General features: G+C 36.2%; 1 protein-coding gene across 4 annotated transcripts in view; it reads left to right on the forward strand.

Annotated features, from left to right (window-relative positions):
• Positions 1 to 19,783, forward strand: part of LOC122572498 (lachesin-like) — a 257,082-nt gene that overhangs the window by 221,589 nt on the left and 15,710 nt on the right. For 3 of the 4 annotated variants that reach the window (XM_043737499.1, XM_043737512.1, XM_043737503.1), the window contains 2 exons: positions 15,763 to 15,819; positions 16,590 to 16,676. In XM_043737499.1, coding sequence (XP_043593434.1) covers positions 15,763 to 15,819; positions 16,590 to 16,676 — 144 coding nt within the window. Of the gene's footprint in view, positions 1 to 15,762; positions 15,820 to 16,589; positions 16,677 to 16,792; positions 17,011 to 19,783 lie in introns of those variants that run through there. The other variant, XM_043737521.1, reaches the window with a different exon arrangement.

The raw sequence follows: 19,783 nt of genomic DNA on the forward strand, positions 1-19,783 counted from the left end.
TTGATATTTCATTCAGACACCAATTTCGATTCCTTCCCCGTTTCCTATAAAAATCCTTGTCTTCTCGAAGGTTATAATAAATAATAAAGTGTAAGGTTATCATTCGTATTCGACATAAGGTCAGATTTATTCTTTCAAGTATATTAAATTTCACACGAAGAAATAAAGGTGCATTGATAAATATTCCTATCGATAAAGCTATGCGATACGATTGTCAGTTAAATAAACAAAAAATTATAATTTCGGTTCTACTTTTATTAAAAACGAAACCTGAGTCATCTTACGATTTGGGATGAACAAATAAAAACGGATCAAATTTCGGCGGATCTATTGGATTGAAAGCTCTATTGTCGTTTCTTCGAAGGCGTCGTCGCAAAGGATCTTATGGAAATATTTTCTCCTCTCTCTCCGTGAGGATCTTCCTTTTAACGGGACTGCTTCTGCACCCTCTTTAATCGTATTACCGAACGTACAGACATATTTCCATTTTTCGAGTAGCTCAGTGCCAATTGGTCCAGCCACGACCTTTCCGAACCTTTTTTTTCCTTTAACCCATCTATCTTGACCTCGCAGTTCTTTCCTTTCATTATCGAGTTCTCACATTCGTCGTATTATTGCGACTTCAACTCAAATATTTCGAGAAAAGATTATATTGGCAAGCTGTCGTGCAGATCTTTATATTCTTATTTAAGATTTTGGACAATGATTTTGAGTTATATTTATGATGTATGAGGCAAACCTACTATTAATACAAAGAGTAACATGCAGACACGAAATTTTATTATTTTTTTAATTATCGGAAAATGGCCCTACATTTCGATATCACGAAGTATTGAAACAAAGAATGGAATAGGAAAAGTGTTAAAAAGTCGACGCGTGAAGATTGAGCGAAACAAGTTTCTGCAGGCGCGATCGATGCAATTACGCAACTTTCTAGAACGTAATTAATTTTCTCACCTCGTTCCCCTTCCCCGTTTCATTGTCTTTAAAATCCTTGGATCCAAAGATCTACGAGTCTTTTTCGTTCCCTGGATTCAATTGCTCGTCTCTTGTTATACGTGAGAAGAAAAAAATTAATATACCTTAATTATATATATGTAACTATCATACAGGAGTCTTTCAATTATTTGTTTATAGATTTGTATCGATAGCATTCAGAGAAGTTAAGATGAAAGAATTAAAAAAGAATGAATTCTAAATGCCATTAAACATTGAACATCATTCACATTCATAAGTATAAAAACAGCAAAGTAGGAATTTTTCTCATGTTGAGATTCATTTATTATGTAAACGTTACATTAAAAATCTCGAGGACAAAAGGAAACGGTTTCTCAATAAGATTTGAAACGTAAACCTGTTTCGTTGTTTGCGGTTCTCCGTATTTTATAAAACATGCTTGAAAAGGATAGTATCGAAATGAAGACGGTTTGAGGACGACAGAGTCAAAACAAACTCGATAATAAAATTACGCTTTTTTATACGCTCTTTTTTACTATATGAACAAGGATTATTTTTAATTTATTCTGTACTTCGAATCGTGTAACATCAAATGTATTTGTGTAAGTTTCTTTATTTTATTACTAAACTTCTTCCCGTTATTCGGCGGAGCTTAATCATTCTGGTAACTTGTAACTTATAATTTATAAAATTGTACTAATAATAGTACAATAGTTCGATTACGCGGGGGAATTTAGCTGAACAAAATCAAAATTTCCAGCAAAAACAATAACTTCCCTGAGACATCGTAAATGATAAAAGGAGATGTCAAAACAAGCAACGCTTCCTCTTTAACATGCGCGCGGAGGAAGCTGGAACGAAAGTGGTACGCGAACCATGATTCAACCCGAGGCGTATCCGAAGTTTAACAACCAGCCGCTGTTTCCTCAACATGTCGAGTCTCTTATAACGTTACAAAAATTATGAATCCAAATTCATTGTGCAAACTTGCTCGAAATCGGAATAACATTTCTACGAACTGTGCGTTCGTGGTTCTGTTATTTACTGTCGTCAAAGATCTCGTGTTCTCCAACTTTAATCCATGCAGGAATTCATTTTCCCAAATTAGTTTCTCATTGTTCTATTCCCTAACGTGTTCCGCCTTTCTGTCTTTTTCTGTTTGTGAGTTACACTGCATACTCGTCAAACTTATTCACCGACAAAGTTGTCGAGATGTAGCTCTATAAAAGGTGCATATCTATAAAATTCTTTAAAATGCCTAGCATCAAAATTCCAATTGCAGCATAATAATTGTCTCATAATAGTTGCGTTTTATTAATCTGTACATAATACTAAAAACATTACCGTGCTATGCAATCATTGGCGACTTATCGGTACATCGACGTATGGCAAAATTCTACGGGAAGACGATAACTGAACGACAACAACATGTCTAGACAGCAGCGGATATTGTGCCATGGTAGCTTTCGTAATTGTTGTTTCGAATGAGTTCAAACGATCGCTCGACTCATGTTGTTCGTCTTCGTGCGTTAACTTACGACCTTTCTTCTTTTCGCATGGTGAGACAAAGAAATTTATTCTCCTTTGCTCTTCTCGATTGCCCTTTGTAGCAGCAATTCTTAAAATTACGCCGTTGCTTGTGCACGTTTCGTTGCACGCCGACCATGAGCATCGATTCCCCGATTGTCTCCGTAATAGCTCTTAACGGCTGTTTTGTAATTTCGTAAAACGCAAACGTCTGCCTTTCGTATTCACGCAAGTATACGCTACGATAATTTTGGTAATTTTGTTGTATTGGAACGGTTTAGCGACGGAGTGAAATTAGTTGATGGCTGTTTCATTTTAACGTAAACTTTTTTATCAGAATAGCGAAATTCAACACGTTAAAAAGTGAAGTATTTCCTGCACTGTACAAAAGTTAAAGAGTAATACAAAATATACTTTGATTTTATATAATTCGAATATTATTCCCTAAGGAAAAGAGACATTACATTTTTCTTTCTGTTTTTATATCTCTCGGTAAAAAATTGTCCGATATGATATAACAGATTTCTTTCAAGCAAAGTTTCTTGTAGGTCTACAGCTTTCTTGACATTCGCTGTGAGCTCGGAGTGCAGGTGCGTACATGGTGTTAAGTAACCAGAATGAGTAATTATTTCAGCATAAATTACAACTTGCTGCTACGGACGTTTGAATCTGAAACCTTGACGTCTAATTTAGTAATTAACCTGTTACGTTTCCCATACAGCCAGCATGAATTTTCCAGCAGGCTTCACCGCCGAAAACAATTTCGATTAAATAAAAAATCTTATAACGCAGAGATTCATCGAATGATAATTTCGAATATGACATATTCGTACGTTATATACGGATACACGATATGAATATGATAATTACAGTTTAATGTTGCGAACGAAATACAAGAAATGTTTAATATAAAGTTTGCAACCATTATCGATCGAATCACAGGTTTCCTTACTCTCTCATTAAAATTCTGACCTGGTTTGAAAACTCTATATACACTCAAATGAATTAATTTCATTCTTCTGTGTTTCATCTCCCCTTTCCATTTCTCTCCAGATGTTTTGTTACTTTTCTGTTCATTGCCGCAAATATTCGCTGCGAAGCTTCGAGTGATTTCAGCGTGTCTTCTATCCGGTCATTTTTATATAAATTTGTTGTATACGTCAGAAATCCTAGCTAATCTAAATTGTCAGCTAAAAATTTGTACCAGGCAACTTTTGTCGCGTCAATCACCTTGGTTAAGCAGGACTAATAACTTGAGGGAACCTCCGTTGTTCGTCTTCCATCCTTATGCTCGATAAATTAGACGAACCCATAGCGTACGTTCTCGACATCGCCGAGACGAAGTTATCTCTTTTCCGACTTTTCCGTGAATTATCTTCGCGTGTCCCGCGATATTCAAGGCGAACTTGGCAAAGTTGAAGAGACTCTTTCCACCTTCCTTCGTCTTCGCTCCTCGCATACTTGCAAAATTGGATAGCAATTACCTGGAAGGTGGAAGATTATTCGGAACAATTTCATAATAGCCGGTTTTACATTTATTAAAGAGAAAAAGACTATCGAAAGGACAACCAACGAACAGAATACATAAAGTTAAAACCCATTATTTATTTATTTATGACGAACCTATTACATGAAGAACAACGATGAGACATTTAAAAGCGGCGGAAGATCTGTTTTTGCCGTAAAAATGACAGTATGCAACTATGCCAATGCGAGAAATATTGAACTTTTGTAAGAAGATAGATGGTATTGTTGGTCTGCTGATGACAAGAAATGGAAGTAGTCAGACTTTGGTCAGACCGATCAGCGTTTGAAAGGAATAAGTGCAAGAAATATTTCCCGGATTATTTTTACGGACTATTACTTTCAGTGACAAAATATGGTACGACACTATTGCAATGGGAAGAAATTTCGAAGCCCTTAATTATGCGAATTACCATTAACTAAATTAATTTTCGGAATTTCCATGATTTAATAAAATAAACATTTAGTTATATAAAACACACTTGTTACGCAAATGCCTGGTTTTGAGCGAACTTTATATATGTACTTTATTATTATTATATTATTATTTATATTATATTTATTATTATTATTATTATTAGAAGGATTTATATATTATTTATTATTATTTAGAAATGAAAAATAAACGCAACATTACATCATGCCTATTGTGTAATTCGTAAATGAAACTTGAAAGGAAAAATCCAATACAATTGCAATTTTCATAACATATATCGCAAGATCGATCGCTGCAAAACGGAAGTAAATGTTACGGATAAATATTGTTTCGTCGACGAATGAGACGCGTCAGATGGTAAAATTCGTAATTAAACCCGAAAGTTCTGTAACTGCATCGTGTTCAATAAAATCCATTCGAAATGGAAAGCAAACCGTGTTGTCATAAACATACAAAGGATAGTATAAACATTTCTATGCGTCCTTCAAACGTTCACCGTTGATTGTTAATTGAATGAAACGGAAATAGAATCGCGTGGAGAGACATCTGAAAACAAAAAACAGTACTTAAAACTCATTACTATCGATTGTCGATGACGCATTGTACCAGAAAATGGCGAAAAAGTTGGAGCAATTTCTCGTACGACGTACGAACCTTTCATATCAATAATTGGATTTCGGCAAACGCATGCAAACAACATGACAGAATGCGTTTTGCGCTTCATCTACGGCCGTGTTCCCGTTGTAACGAAAGCGGTGAACGCGTGATGAAAATCCAGATCGTAGGTCGTTGGTGACTTATCGAGGTAAATGTGAGACACGGAAAAGCCATGTACTGTTAGGTCATCGAACTGGGCGAGCCATCGAATCGATCGTAGATTAAGCTGAAGAATTAACGGCGCGACACAATAATTGACAAACTATTTCTAGCCACGTGAATGTATTTCTAATTGTTGTTCGGCAACGTAGATGGAAATGAGAAACCAGTAGTTTATGAAGTTTCAAGTAGAAATTCGAAAGTAACAAAATAGTGAAAAGCTTGTTCACTAATGATTACTTGATAAGAGAAGAAAAGCAAATAAACATATTTTGGATGATTCTTTAAATGTTATTCATTATGCAAGTGGTTGAATCATTTTTCAACATTTATTGTCAACGACTGACAAAACTAGTATGCGTGATGACGCAAACGCAAACTTCCACGCCAGATTTGGCCGGTTCGTCGCTTCATCTTTTTTCAGTGTCCCCGATGCTGCCGATGAGTCGTAACAAACGTTCAAAGTCGGGCAATAAACGACAAGCATGAAGGTGTTGGAATGGATGGTCATTCGAAATCCGTTTCCGTGGACGTGTCACTACGGACAAACGACATGTCTTCGGATATTTAGCGAATTCTCTGTGACGGTGTCAGAAATCACGGCGGAAATGAGGGGAAACGGGGTGGTGGAAGGCGATGACGTATCAAAGCCGGAGGTGAGGCGACGAGGGCATCGTCATACGGGAGAGCCGGTGACGGCCGTAAGATTGATTGGAGTCACGGGATGGAAAATTAACGGTCTAGTCTGGCTGGTCCAGGGTCGGGCGAAAGGTGTAGAAAGCCGTTGACATCGCGTCGTCGCCATCGTCGAGGGGTGTGCGACAGCCGCCGCATACTAATTCCCCACCTTCTCGAGTGCGTCTCCTTCTCCCTATTCGGAACTATTTTGGCCTCTCTTAAGCATCCATCTATGTTCTTGGCCCTTCGACCGATGCTATTCGATGTGAATGCGCACTTAATCGCCTGATGGTGATAGGAATTTGCGCAGATAAAATTTGCGGCCATCTGGGATAATCGTAGGATGTAAATTACAATTAAGCCTCCTAACGTGATCTCTTGATCTTATTTATTCTTTTTGTATGTCTTTTCATCGATCAACGTGTTAAAAACCATTCCCATTTAGCAAACGTCGCAATTTCAGTAGATGTTCCGTCTAATCTTCATTAGCAAAGCCATGACGCAAATTTCGTGGCGATCTAATTCGTACCACAAATCCTGTTATCCATTCTCGACATCTTCGGCGTACACAGTATCTTCGTAACGACTGCTAATAATTAGTTCACGCAGGATGCAGCAGCAGCTTCCTGTCACCTTTCAGTAGACACCAGTGACAAGTTAATAGATCGATGCGGCGCGAGGAGCGTGAATAGGGACGCGGGTCGGTAATTATCAAAGAGGGATGTCGCATCGCGATCAAGAGATATTCGAATAGCCATGATAAATACGACGCGACGCAAAGATATAATATAGATATAATATGTCTCTGAAATAAAAGTAATTTCCGTTTCACATCAATTAATTTATTTATTAATTTTAATTATATCGAGAACTTATAAATACTTATAGCAATACTAGTAACTAGATCGCTGATGTACGAATTCACTGGTATAGCTAGCCGATATAATTGCTTTTCATCACGTATTCGCTGTCATTTAATTGAATGAAACAGCTATCTTCCGTCGATACGTCAACAGGGAATTCCGTTACGAGTAATTACAGACGTGAACAGAAGGCATCTCCATAAGGCAGCGACAATCCACCATTGTTCCGAGATATTTGATTACATATTTCGCGAGTAACGAAGCTGGCAATTTCCTGGTTGTCCTATCACGGCCGCTGATTCGATGACGACGACGTTCGGCCAAATTATTTCCTGGCGATCTCGTTCACCCTGTGCACGCTCGGGTTAACGATCGTGGCCTGCCGCTATTGCGGCATCATCGGACCTGGGAATTATGTTTCCCAATTGGGATGAGGAAGAAAATCAGCTGGTCCAATAGTTTGTAGGTACCTTCATCAGAATGAAGGTTCGTTGATGATTTTGTGGAAACGTTACTGATGATTGATCGAAGGCAAAATTTGAGATAGACCTGTACAAAGTTTAATAGTTCAGACTGATGATTGAAAGGGTCGAGTTTGTGGAAACTGATTCGAGGATATCTGTTATTGGATAAATAATGATACTTCATAATAGAAACGAATAGACGTGGATGAATAAATGAATAGATCACAAGTGTAGACAAAGTGAGAGAAAACGAATAACCGTCCAATCAATTAAGCGTCAACGTTGCAATTTTTTTCAGTTATTTTACATTATCAAATTGCATTGTTTAACATTGGTACTCCAGTAGCAAGTGTAAAACACTCGTTAAACATTACAGTCAAAATTAGTGCAAAATTCGTCTGTATGTTAGGGTCAATTGAACATTTTGAAACGGAATTATAACTTTGGATGGTAATAGATAGAATCAACATGAAAATTAAATTGATGGAAAGTAAAACAATCAGTTAGTAGATGACAAACTTTCCAAACCACTAAAGTAATTACGTATCACCGTGCTCAATTTTCGTTTCGAAATCTAAATTCACTTACAACTTAACTTTACTATTATTAAATAGAGCTTATAATCACCTTTCCTGCAAATCTTCTAATTTTCAATTTATCTACTATATATTGTTATATTATATGTACTATGCACGATAGTAATAAAATATATCTAGAGAAGTTCATCTAGATTAAAAACGTCTAAAGCAATAGATGACTGAACATGTATATATTGAGATTACAACGAAACGAATGCAATTGATAATTTTTCGACTAACGCCTCTATAAATAGACCACTTTAAACTGAATTGTTTCTCACCATTGCATTAAATGGTCGAAAATTGGTCTCCGAAACGTATAATTTAGAATTGGTTTCAACAGGGCATCGTCAACATTTTCCGATTCATACATTTATTCAGATTGATGTATCATTTAGCTACGCAAATAGAACGTCTGGATAAAATACCGATATTGATGAAATTCAACATAAAATCTATTCCCGAACCGCTTTTAATGTAACAGCTCATTAGAGAATAATTCTGTACTAATTAAATTTCATATGTAAATTTTATATTGTATTTATGAATGTGTTGAAATACCATAATACACAAGGAATAGATTTAAGTAAACACTTTCAAATAAGAAATTTCCTATGAGAATATTAGCATATTGTTGACCCATAAGATATTTCATCAAGTTATAGTAGATCAAATATTAGTATTGCGTTATGAGATATTTCGAGTTTCGGAATTTTCCTCTAATTTCACACTGAAAGCATAATAAATTGCACGAAACGAGAGCTAACACTGTCAGATCTAATTATTAAATCATTAGAAAATCACCAATGAGCGCAATAGGGAAATTATCTACATATTGTAAATATGAACAAAGTCAATTATGGAAACTTTCCATGATGATAGAAGCTTGTATAGTTTGTAGGTAGGAAACTAGGTAAATTTTTCAGAGAACCACTTATTATACGGTTCCTTTGGGAAGAATGGAAATAGGCTATTCACTCGATATTCGATCGTTTGACTTCCTCTGCGATCAAAAAACATAAAAATTGTTATATGTAATGCTTGACTACAATCTACACGTTTAATCATTCCTCATCGAAAATACTTTGATCGATATTACTCAATCGTTGAAATAAAATGTGGAAATGATGACGAATGAAGTCTCAGATAGAAAAATTCATTTGAACTGTTGTTTCGTGAAACCTTCGCATAATTTGATTCATGTGAACGAGGAAATTTGTTTATCGATATGAGGCAAGTAATGGTAAACAACGCAGAGCGGAAAAAGGGACAGACTAGTGATAAGAGGAACAAAGAGAATGGGGTGAATTTCATCGGCCTGGCCGATAAAAACCGAGTTCCTGCACACGTACAAGGATAATGCAGTTTTATGAGTTCATGGCGGTACGTATGATAAAGCGCGGATAAAAGTGATAAATGTATGGCTTTTTATTAGAGGACCCGGTCGCCAGTTGCCAGGATGATACAGTTCCCCGTCCTGGACCGGATATTTATTGTACTTATTGAAATATTAGGAAGTCCTTTAACTGGTTACTTTTTTATCAATTGAATAGTCATTTTTTTGGTCGCGTTAAGTTCTTATTTTTAACAATAATTCACATGAATTCAATCTGATAAAGATGTAAGACGATACTTGATTTTAGAATCGAATGTTGAAAATATGTCTTTAGATATCTCGTTTATACGTTTCTGTGAATAGTGTACACTTTTTAATTTCTATAATAGTTAACTATTTTTTCTTATTACCTTTATTTACTTGCAAACGCCCCAAAAGAAAGAAATGCAAAAAGCAAAGAGAAAGGGGTCCATATCTTTCAGCCTTAGAGGTCCTTTTTTCTTCATCTTTCTTAAGCACGTCATACATTTTTCGACGTTCAGCTGATTATGGCGCGATTTAATTCCCAATTTATATTCGCTTAGTAACATAAGTAACACATAAAGTAACATTCGACTCTACCACACCGTTAACCGCGCCGTTACTCTCCGTGTCCATGAAAACATTCTGGTCACCTTTCCTTCCTCTTTCCACAAAAAGAACGTGAGACAAGGAAGATCCGGAGGGGTTCTGTTACAGACAAAATACACTAATTGGAATTAGTACACTGGGCAATATTTGAACAGATTCCAGATCCGTTGCGAGCAACGCAAAGAAGAAATTGAATGGAACGATGGTTGGAAAGTTGCTGATGGACCGACGAAAAAGGATGGTGCTATTAGACTAATTAAGGCGCCTTAAGATTTTAACGAGTTCGCTTACCTTACCTCGCCAGAACTTCGAAATAGTCGCGTGTGGCGTGTAAACTTCACGAATTGTCCTCTTCATTTTTCCTTCTTTCCTCAACTTTCTCGAATCTTATTCTTCGCTTTATCTTACTTTTATCCCCGTGAAATTTGACCAAATACTAATTTCCTAAAAATGTTTGAAAGGATTTTTCGATATCGATTCTTTCTGTGTTTGCAGATTATCAAATTAAAAGCTAGATCGTAACAGAATTCACATCGACATCGTGATAACATATTTCATAATCGAATAGAATAAAGCGAAACAAGCAACTGACAACTGCGCAAATTGCGCAGGGATGTAAAAAGAGAAGTATCAAATAATCTCTAATAGGTGGTTTTATTTATTTGAAAGAAGGCGATTTATTAATTGCATCTAATGAGCAATTCAGTGTAACGAAAGAAGAGGACGCGTTGGCTGGTTCAATCATCAATCAGGTGGGCAAAGTTAAATTGCCGGGACAACGGGTTTTAATATCTCCCGGGAGAAATAGAAGTTGGCGCGATAAATCAAAAGTGAAAAGTCTCTGCTCGACTGTATATATTTCTCTGTCTGTCTTCTCTCCTTTCCATCTCCTTTTCTTCCGTATCTTTTTTCTGCTCCTTCCTTCCGTCTGCCACTCAGCCACGTACAAAATGAGAAGTCTTCACTCTATTTCTCTCGGCTTCTACCCGTTGCTCGTTCCTCCAATGTCTTTCCGCGCCTCCCGTTTCCCTTTTCTTCGTCCTCGTCGTTCCCTCGCAGTCTAATGCCTCTTCTTTCCGTCGACGACTCGCAAAAATGATAAATGAATTTTTCCCCTTGCCTATTTATATCCATGCGTCGAAACGAGCCTGCGCTACCCTTCAAATTGGATAATCTGCCCATAATCATGGAAAACACAATCTTTACCCGAAGCATATATATATATGTATGTATAACATTCCGTGCGTTGATTTTAATAATTTTGCATATTGAAATACTTCTTATATTAATATTACCGTTAGAAAGGACGAAAAGAATAAAAATAAAGACAAATTTCTTCCGGCTATAAATGAAGTTATATCCGCCACGCTGTTATCTTTGCGCGATTAGAACTTCTTTTATTCTTATTACTAAATTAAACAGAAAAACAGATTGCATTTAGATAGAATTCTCGTGACTCGTGTCGCTATTTCTTATACATACGATTCGTATTATACCCGTAAAAATAGTACATTCAAAACTCTACATTAATTACTATTTATTTAACAAATTAGTCAAGTAAAATATTACTATTTGGTCATTTAAAATACCACGAATGATAATGATACCATATTTTTATAAACATATATTTGGTATTACACTAATATTGTAGTAGCACGAATATAAAGATATTTTCTATATAGAATTTTATATCGTTTGTGTAAAAATATTTTATCTTCGCTACGGAAATTCGAATTCGCCTCGTTTCTCGATGAAAAAACTTCCATTATTATTGGAAGCTTTATGATCCAAATATTCTGGTACTCGAACATATTGCGATTCGAAATTTTAATTCGCATAAAAATCAATATAACTGTTACTTCTCGAGAATACATTATTGAATATGTTATTTATGTTAAAGGATATATCGAAAAATTAATAACTTATAAAGAATTTGATATGAAGAAGAAAATTCTGTTATGGGATGAATTTCAGACAAAGAAAATTAAAGCTTTCCAAGTCTTCCTGTTAACAAAAATATGGGTTTCTCATTTTCAAACATTTGCAGGGAAGTTTAATACTAAAAAGAATACCGATCTATTTCTCTCTAACCTTTTCTTTATTCATTCGCGACAGATTAAAAAGTTTGGCAATGAGAAATCTATATACAATATAATGCAAACGAAAGAGCTGTGTTAAAGCTTTTCACACTTTGATACCTTTTTTTTTTGGAGTTGTGATATTATCCTGCACCGTTGTTTGAAAGCGCTTTTTGTGAAAATATATTATGGAATCAGGCCTTTAAAGTCATTAAAAACTTTCAGAATTTACTCTTTAAAAATAAGTAGCGTAGATTAGAAACTTTACAGTACAGAGATTGTAAAAAAAAAGAAAAAGTTATGACTGTACGTATTCGTGTAATAGTTGAGTTTGAATAATGAAAGATTTATCGTTACTGAAATTAATCTTCAAAATCACTATGATACAATATAAATAAGACTGATTATCTCATCTCATAGATCTACTCTTCCTTTCCCTCGAACGATTACAAATCTTCATAAACCAATAATCCAGCCTACCCTTCTTATGATCAAGTCTTGTCTAAAAACAGTTTGTAATTACGATAGCCTTAGCGGATAAGAATTATCGAACAGCGTGCAATTAAAATAAAGTAATATCGAAGATCTCTCAATTTGAAGATATCATATTTTACAATTAAATAACAGGTTGAGGAGGTACGATTAATGCTGTCAGGAATCGAGTGGCACGCGCCTACGCTATTATAAGTGTTACGAAAGAATCAACTCAGAGTGGTCAGTACAACTTTTGCGGTCAGTCACAAAGTGGATCGCGTTCAACCAACTAATTACTAAGTAACTAAACGATTGATTTTTTCGCGATAAAAGGTTGACCATTGATCAAGCGGAACTGTTTCACCAACGACATCGACGACAGGAATCTGTGAGAGATACGATAATGCGCGCAAAAAGATAATTCATCACGATGAATTCGTGCTTTGAACGTTCTAACATTATGGATAGTAAGTGTATGCATATTTCATGTTAATGATGTTAGTCGACATGTCGTACGAAAATATTCTAGCGGCCACGGCCATTCAAACTCGTTAATTTGTCTGTGAAACGCTGTCTGAATAATAAAACCATGCCTTTTAAAACGGGGAGATCGATAATCGTGACGTGTCGCGATGAAAACTAATTGAAAGTGGCGAAGGGGATTTAAATAATTTTCTACATCGTATGTCTTCTCCATCCGTTCGTTTTGTTGCTTTTGCGTTCCAGAATTAATCGAGAATTTCGTTTGTTCTTTTACTTGTATAGGTTTAATTCTTTTGGTCATATGCACGTCTATATTCGTGATACAAAATCCATTCTACTCTAGATAGACATGTATGAGTGATATTATTTCTATAACTATATTATAGATAGTTAGATTAATCATGACTAACATAGGGAAAATGACCATATTTTGTGTTAAGTATAGAAAATATCACTAAATTCGTGAAGCAGAAAATTGAAGAAGTTATGGAAGAAGATTGTAAAAATGCCTGTAAACAAAATAAATACGTATCAATGTACGTACTTTTCCTTTCAAATAAAAATATAACCTTGAAATTTACCGATAAAGTATTTACCTATATATTCTAGAGTCCTAGAGAAAAACTCGAAGTAAGACAGAAGGTTCTACTGTGCTTTAATTAAAGCGCATTTTTCTCACTGCGTATATATTGTACTAAGGCATCAAAGTTTAAGCCTTAGATAGTTTTCGGATCATTTAACATCAACATTAATTCGATAAGTTTAATACAGCTCGACGCTGAATATGAAACTTGATGTACGTGTTATCAAAGTTCAAGCATGAAAACACACGAAATTATTAAGTGCAATGTCAATATGATTAGAGCAGTTCAGACCAGGTGTTTTAATCATTTCAATTTTGAATATATTAAAATATTTCAATATTGAATATGTTATTAATTTTTCCATCACAGTTCTTTCAAATATTGAATTTACAATATCTAACAATAAGTAAATGGCGTTATTACAGTTTAATAATTCTTGTAACTGTACGTCGTCGAACTACTGCTACCTCGATGGAAATAAATTACCAAATAAAAATTCTAATCTATTTTAAATCGAAGCTGAAAAATCAAATATTGATCGCTCTCCATCACAGGAAGAACAAGAGGATAAAGGAAGCAGACAAGACACAAATAGAAAATGCTAAGAAAATATCATACTTTATTTACATTGATACGAAAAATAAGAACAGAGCAATGAATAAGCTATGATCAGGAAAATGAACTGCTACTTCGAAAATCCGAAGAAGTAATTTAATTTCAATTAAGTTGCATTATGTATATTCAGGCGCGTAAATACGTTCGGCAAGAGGCATACCTCGTCATTCTATCCTATTTACCTGCTGTAGCATGTAAGCATCTCAGTGGCATGCACCTTCCACACACGGGCAATCGCTCAACGTTTCGTGACAAATAACGATGACTTTTCTGCGATGAACGCGTCACTGTGACGACGCGGTAAGTTAGTTTATTCGCGCCTAGCGCGGAATTCCGCACGAGTAATTCTGACGATTTCCTTCCGCGATGTTTGATCGGTCTTGTTCAAGTTTTGACAACATTCGGTGAAGAGCTTGACTCGAAAACAGTTTGCATTTATACTGCTGCATAAATATTGCAAAAGTAAAACATAGTTTCCAGTTGTTAATTAGTTTTTGGTTAAACAAACAAAAAATGTTTTCATATTTGAAGCTCGCGAGCTAGATGATCGAATATTTAATTAGGAAATCGTTTTAAAAGTTGAAACATTTTTAAGTTTAAGCAAACGAAAAAGGAGAAAAACTGAAAAGGATTTTAATATATTATACTAGTTAGAGATGTAAGAGACGTATCCGTGTTTAAAGTTTTATAAGCTATTTTTTATGCGGGTGATAAAAGTAGAAAAAGTTCTATACGTAAAAGACATTCTGAATAACTCGTAAAATACTTGCTACAATGTTTAATCCGTAGTGATAAAATGGAAGATACTTTTATTCTGTACTAGTCTTTAGTATTAAGAAATTCTCATTTTTACTATTAAGCAAATCATTCTACTATTATACTACTATTATATTCGATTTTGAAAAAATCTCTTGTTTCGTTCCTATCATCCTCTGGTATATCTATATCTCGTGGATATACTATATTCTAAACTGTAGGAAATAAGCAGTCCACAAACAAAACAAAACAAACGTCATTGATATACAAATCTAATATATATAAATATATATAAATATATATTAGGTTGCTGTATATATTTAATAAATATATTTTCTCCAAAGGAGAATCCTTTTTGGCTTTAATTCGAAATGAGTTATCAAGAGAATGTGATGACAACTCTTCCAACTCTGATATAATAAAATACTATAGTGAGATATTATAAATGAAATGGTATTCTTATTGCTACAATTACCAGATCACTGATGCGGAAGATAGCATAATCTACAACCAGATGCAATTCCTACTTAGATCGCGCGACTATTCTCCTACGACGACGCAACGTTACGACGACGGAAAACACACAGAACGTATGACGATATTAGGAATAATTATTCAACTATATTCGATACGGGCGACAAAGTTGGAGAAACGTGGCAAGGGAATTTGAAGAGAGTAGGATGGGTAGATAGCGTGTAAGATATGATGTGGAGGTTGGGCGGTCTGGCCGACGCCACGGTGGCTAATACGTTTGAGGGTGAAGTTAGTAACAGGTGGCGCAATCCATAACGGTCCGTACAGGTTTCGAGTCAACCCTCATGCCATTCCACTGTCTTCTCTGCTTGCATCGCTGGTTGCCGACTAACTATCCTCCTCTTAACAGTGTTGCCTCAAACGGGCTGCGCGCCTACTACCAAGGAAGAAACTTTAATTAAAAATAAAAACTTATTTCTTTCGTTGCAGTGTCTTCACCGCCGAGTACCAGCCCAAGCCCATCTACCACAGAGATGCCGAAGAAAGGTAAGCTCGTAAACCTCCCTTAATCGCGGAGAAAATAATATTTTATCCCGCGCACGAGGTCAGCCCCGCATGTTTTCGTTTTTCTTCGATACCGCTTCAAGGACCTTCTCCTTCGAGACATCGGATGTTTCTTTCCGATTTTTCGTTTCTATTTTTATCCTTATCCTCCTTTTCTATATGCAATCTACGTTTGCGTTCCATGTCTTAGTGTAGGAATAAATGAATTGTAACGATTGAAGTAGATTTAGGTAGAATCAAAACTCAACCGATTAAGGATTACCATTGTATCAATGCAACGTTTGCAATTTTTTTCGGTCGATTTAACTTAAACTTAATTTTTGTAGAAACCATGCAGATCATATTCCTAAGACTTACATTTAAAATTCACTCTAGCATTAATAAACTTTCTAAATTTCTAATCATCTTGCACAGGAGTAGCTAGTAGTCAAGACTGAATAAGTTCCGCGTGACTAAATAGATTTTGCAAGAGAAATGTTGAAAGCATGGTCAATTGATGTGTTTGCCTGCACCTTTGCACACGGATCTCATAAGCGGCTTAGCTTCTGTCAGTTTCTTTAAGGGAACTAATTTAGTTGCCAACCGCCATTCGAATGGTAGCGATTTATTATTTATACAACGAATGTCGCAAAGCTTCAACAACCACGTATATTTCGTTTAAAAGGCAACAAAGTTAGCGACCAAACGTTTCAGATATTTATTTCGCACAAAATCCCTGGAGAAACTGCTATAAAATGCCATTTTCTGTACAGATTGGGAGCTGATGGCTGAAATGAATAACTCTATTTACGGAAATCCAAGCTCGCTGACGATTCACAACGAGAAAAATATCAAATCAGGTAAACCCATTTATGAATTGTTCAAATATATTTGGATGTCAAATGCGCGATTGAAATATACAGAGCACGGAACGATGTTATATTTTATGTATCCTTTCCTTTATTTTTAAAATTAGGATACAATCCTAATCCTACGAACGATTGAAAACCTAAGAGACGCAATGTTGGATTAACAGATCAGACACATGCAAATTTCATACTATTTGGAGAAAAGTAAATGCAAATGACAAAAAAGTTCCTCCTCTGAAAGTCTACTGGTGAAACGTATTCTCTTCAATCTTGATCTTTTTTCGAAGAACACATCGATCACTCAGACACTTCCCGTGGGAAAGTCAAGGGAAAGAGGAAACGGGTGTAGCGAGGCGGAAATGCAACAAAAATGTAATAACGTGATACAGTTAGCAACAAAATGAGGAGAAATCTACCGGATAACATATTCGATAGATGGAATTAGATTATTTTTGCAAATGTTGTTTCAACATATTTCGACTTTTCTGTTTATGATATTGTAACATTTTTAATATCGAACAAATAATCAAAACGGATATGCAATCAAAATTGGAGATCAAACGACTTCGTTGAAGTGTAAGGAATTCCCTTGCGACGAGTTCTAAATTTCCAGTAATTAACTCGGCTGTTAACCAACGCAACCTGCACCGAAAATCCTTGAAATCGATCGCGGCTTTAATGGTGGCTTTAAGGAGTTAGGATGTTTCGGGACTCGCCGTATTAAGATAAATCTAACGAACGGAACAACACGCCTTAAGCGCCTCAAAGAAGCTCGAAAACTCAATTAACTCCGTAACCAATGGGGTAGTTTACCCGCGATTTCACTTTCCCGCTTTCTCTTCTATTCTGCGACTTCCTGTTTATTTTCATTATAATCACATTACAACGTCTCTGACCACGCTTTGTGATTTAAATCACTGTACCGACATAAATATTAAGAACTCTCTTTATGAAGTTGACAGCTTTATTTTATTTCCCCCATATAACTGATTAAAAGGATTAATTAGCTAGAAGTCTTAATGAATTTTAGATAAACTAAAAGTAACAGAGATTTATTAATCCGTTTGACATCGAACATTTGGTATTCTTTCATATTTGATAGTCAGTTCCGCATCGAAATCACTTAGTGTAAATTAATTAAACGATTCTTAAATCAAATTAATATAAAAGATCCTGATACAGATATAAATACAAGTAGAAGGTAAACCAACAATCTTGTGCGTGTCAAAGCCAAGAAATTCAATCCCCTCGACCGTGGAGTTCCAAAAACGGTGGTAAAACGACCAAGAAGCGGATTACGACAGCGAAGGGGCTTAAAAGCCGTAAAAATCGTCGACAAAGAGTCGACGAGAAAAGAAACGAGAGGTATGCGCGGACAACGAGTAAAAGAGAAGTCGCGAAAGTACAAGCGGATGCTCGTATACGTGTAAAATCTAAAGAGACGTGGGACCAAGGAGCATAGGAGATCGGAGTTGGGACAGCACGAAGGGTGGGCTCTCTGTAACATCAATATTTCATGTATGCTAACACGCCAGAACTAATAATGCTCCAGCGAGGAAGACCCAAGAATAATATCAGCCACCGGCGTACTCGGTGTTCTCCCTCTCTTCCGCCCGTTTTTCCCCTGGTATCTGGCATCCTTGTTCCGTCTCGACCGTTTCTCTTTCTCTTTCGAAGGATCATGGGCGACCCGCCGAACCGTCTAGCCTAGCCCCTTCCTCTTCCCGTTGTAACACCGTCGTCAACGACAAAGAAAGAGAGAACGACCGAGAGATCGTCCTTTTGCGCCTTGTGCTAAATTTAATCTAACAAAGTGCGAGAGCCTTTTCGAAAATTCGTGTCTCGTTGGCGGGCCGTGCTATCCCCACGCCTCCGGCGCTACATGTAAGCTGCACATACACAGAGACCTAAGTCGTCGTCGATGAGTAGAAGGAACACGGGAGGAAAAGACAAAGAGCTGGAGGCAGGAAGATATGCGACATCGGGCTCGTAAGTCGGAATACGGCGTATTCCTCCGACTGCCGCGGCTTTAAGGAGCGAGTGAGACACTCAAGCGCAAGGGTGAGGTTTGTAATTGGCGCAACATCTGCGGTCTACGGGGTCGCATTAATGTTTGCTTCCCTCAACGCTTCTCCGCTAGAGCTTTCTCTGTTCTGCCGCGTCTCTTTGTTTCGCCTTGTCGTTGTCGTCGTCGTCGTCGTCGTCGTCGTCGTCTTTCTCCCCGTTTCACCGTGCTCTTCTTCGTTTAGCGAGCGTAGTCCTTTTAATTTGTTTCCTCTCCTTTTCTTCTGCCCTTTTCGTTGTTGAATTTTCTTTCTTTCGGTTTTGTTTTCATTCTTGGGCAGATGAATTGAGTCGTAAGAAATTTTTGCCGAGGAAAGATTGCATTCGGGATAGTTAAGAGGAACACGCGTCGCATTTTTAATTAAGACACAATTAGAATTTTCCAGGAGTTATGTTATTGAATAGGAATTATCGGTCAGTTTCGTAAATGCGAAGAGAGGAAAGAAAAAGCACCTGAAATGTGGTAAAAGATTCTGCATTTGAAAAGTTAAACGAATGCTAGTTTATAAAGGTAAAGCCACGGGCACTTACTCGTGACTTACTTACGCGTGAAGTAACAAACGACATCAAATTTACATTAATCGTGGCCTTAAACATAAAGTGATTGATGCATAAATGTCATAGTGCCGTAATTCTATCAAGTTTTATTACAATACATTTAAAATCTTTTTGTCTTCTAGATTTGTTATAGTTTTGCCATTTCTTTAATCTTTTTTTGTAACTTCAACGATAATTTCAACTTCATCCCATATAAAATACTTTAAGTGCATTTCCTCGCGTTTTTCTTTGTATCGTGAAAATCGAAAAATCATACGAAGTATTTTCAGATGAGTAAACAGTAATTTCTTATTTACCCTTTAACTTTCATTTCGTTTTCCTCTTTCTTCTTTCATTTCCTTCCTTTTCCATTTTAATTCCAACATCTTTCGATTTTTTATTCTATCGTTTTACCGTATACATAGTCTTACACGGTCACCTCTTCCACTTCTTTTCTAGCTTTTTTCTTATTACATACATACTTTACCTTTCTCGTT

The sequence above is a fragment of the Bombus pyrosoma genome, linkage group LG2, assembly GCF_014825855.1.
Source record: "Bombus pyrosoma isolate SC7728 linkage group LG2, ASM1482585v1, whole genome shotgun sequence".
Lineage (NCBI taxonomy): Eukaryota > Metazoa > Arthropoda > Insecta > Hymenoptera > Apidae > Bombus > Bombus pyrosoma.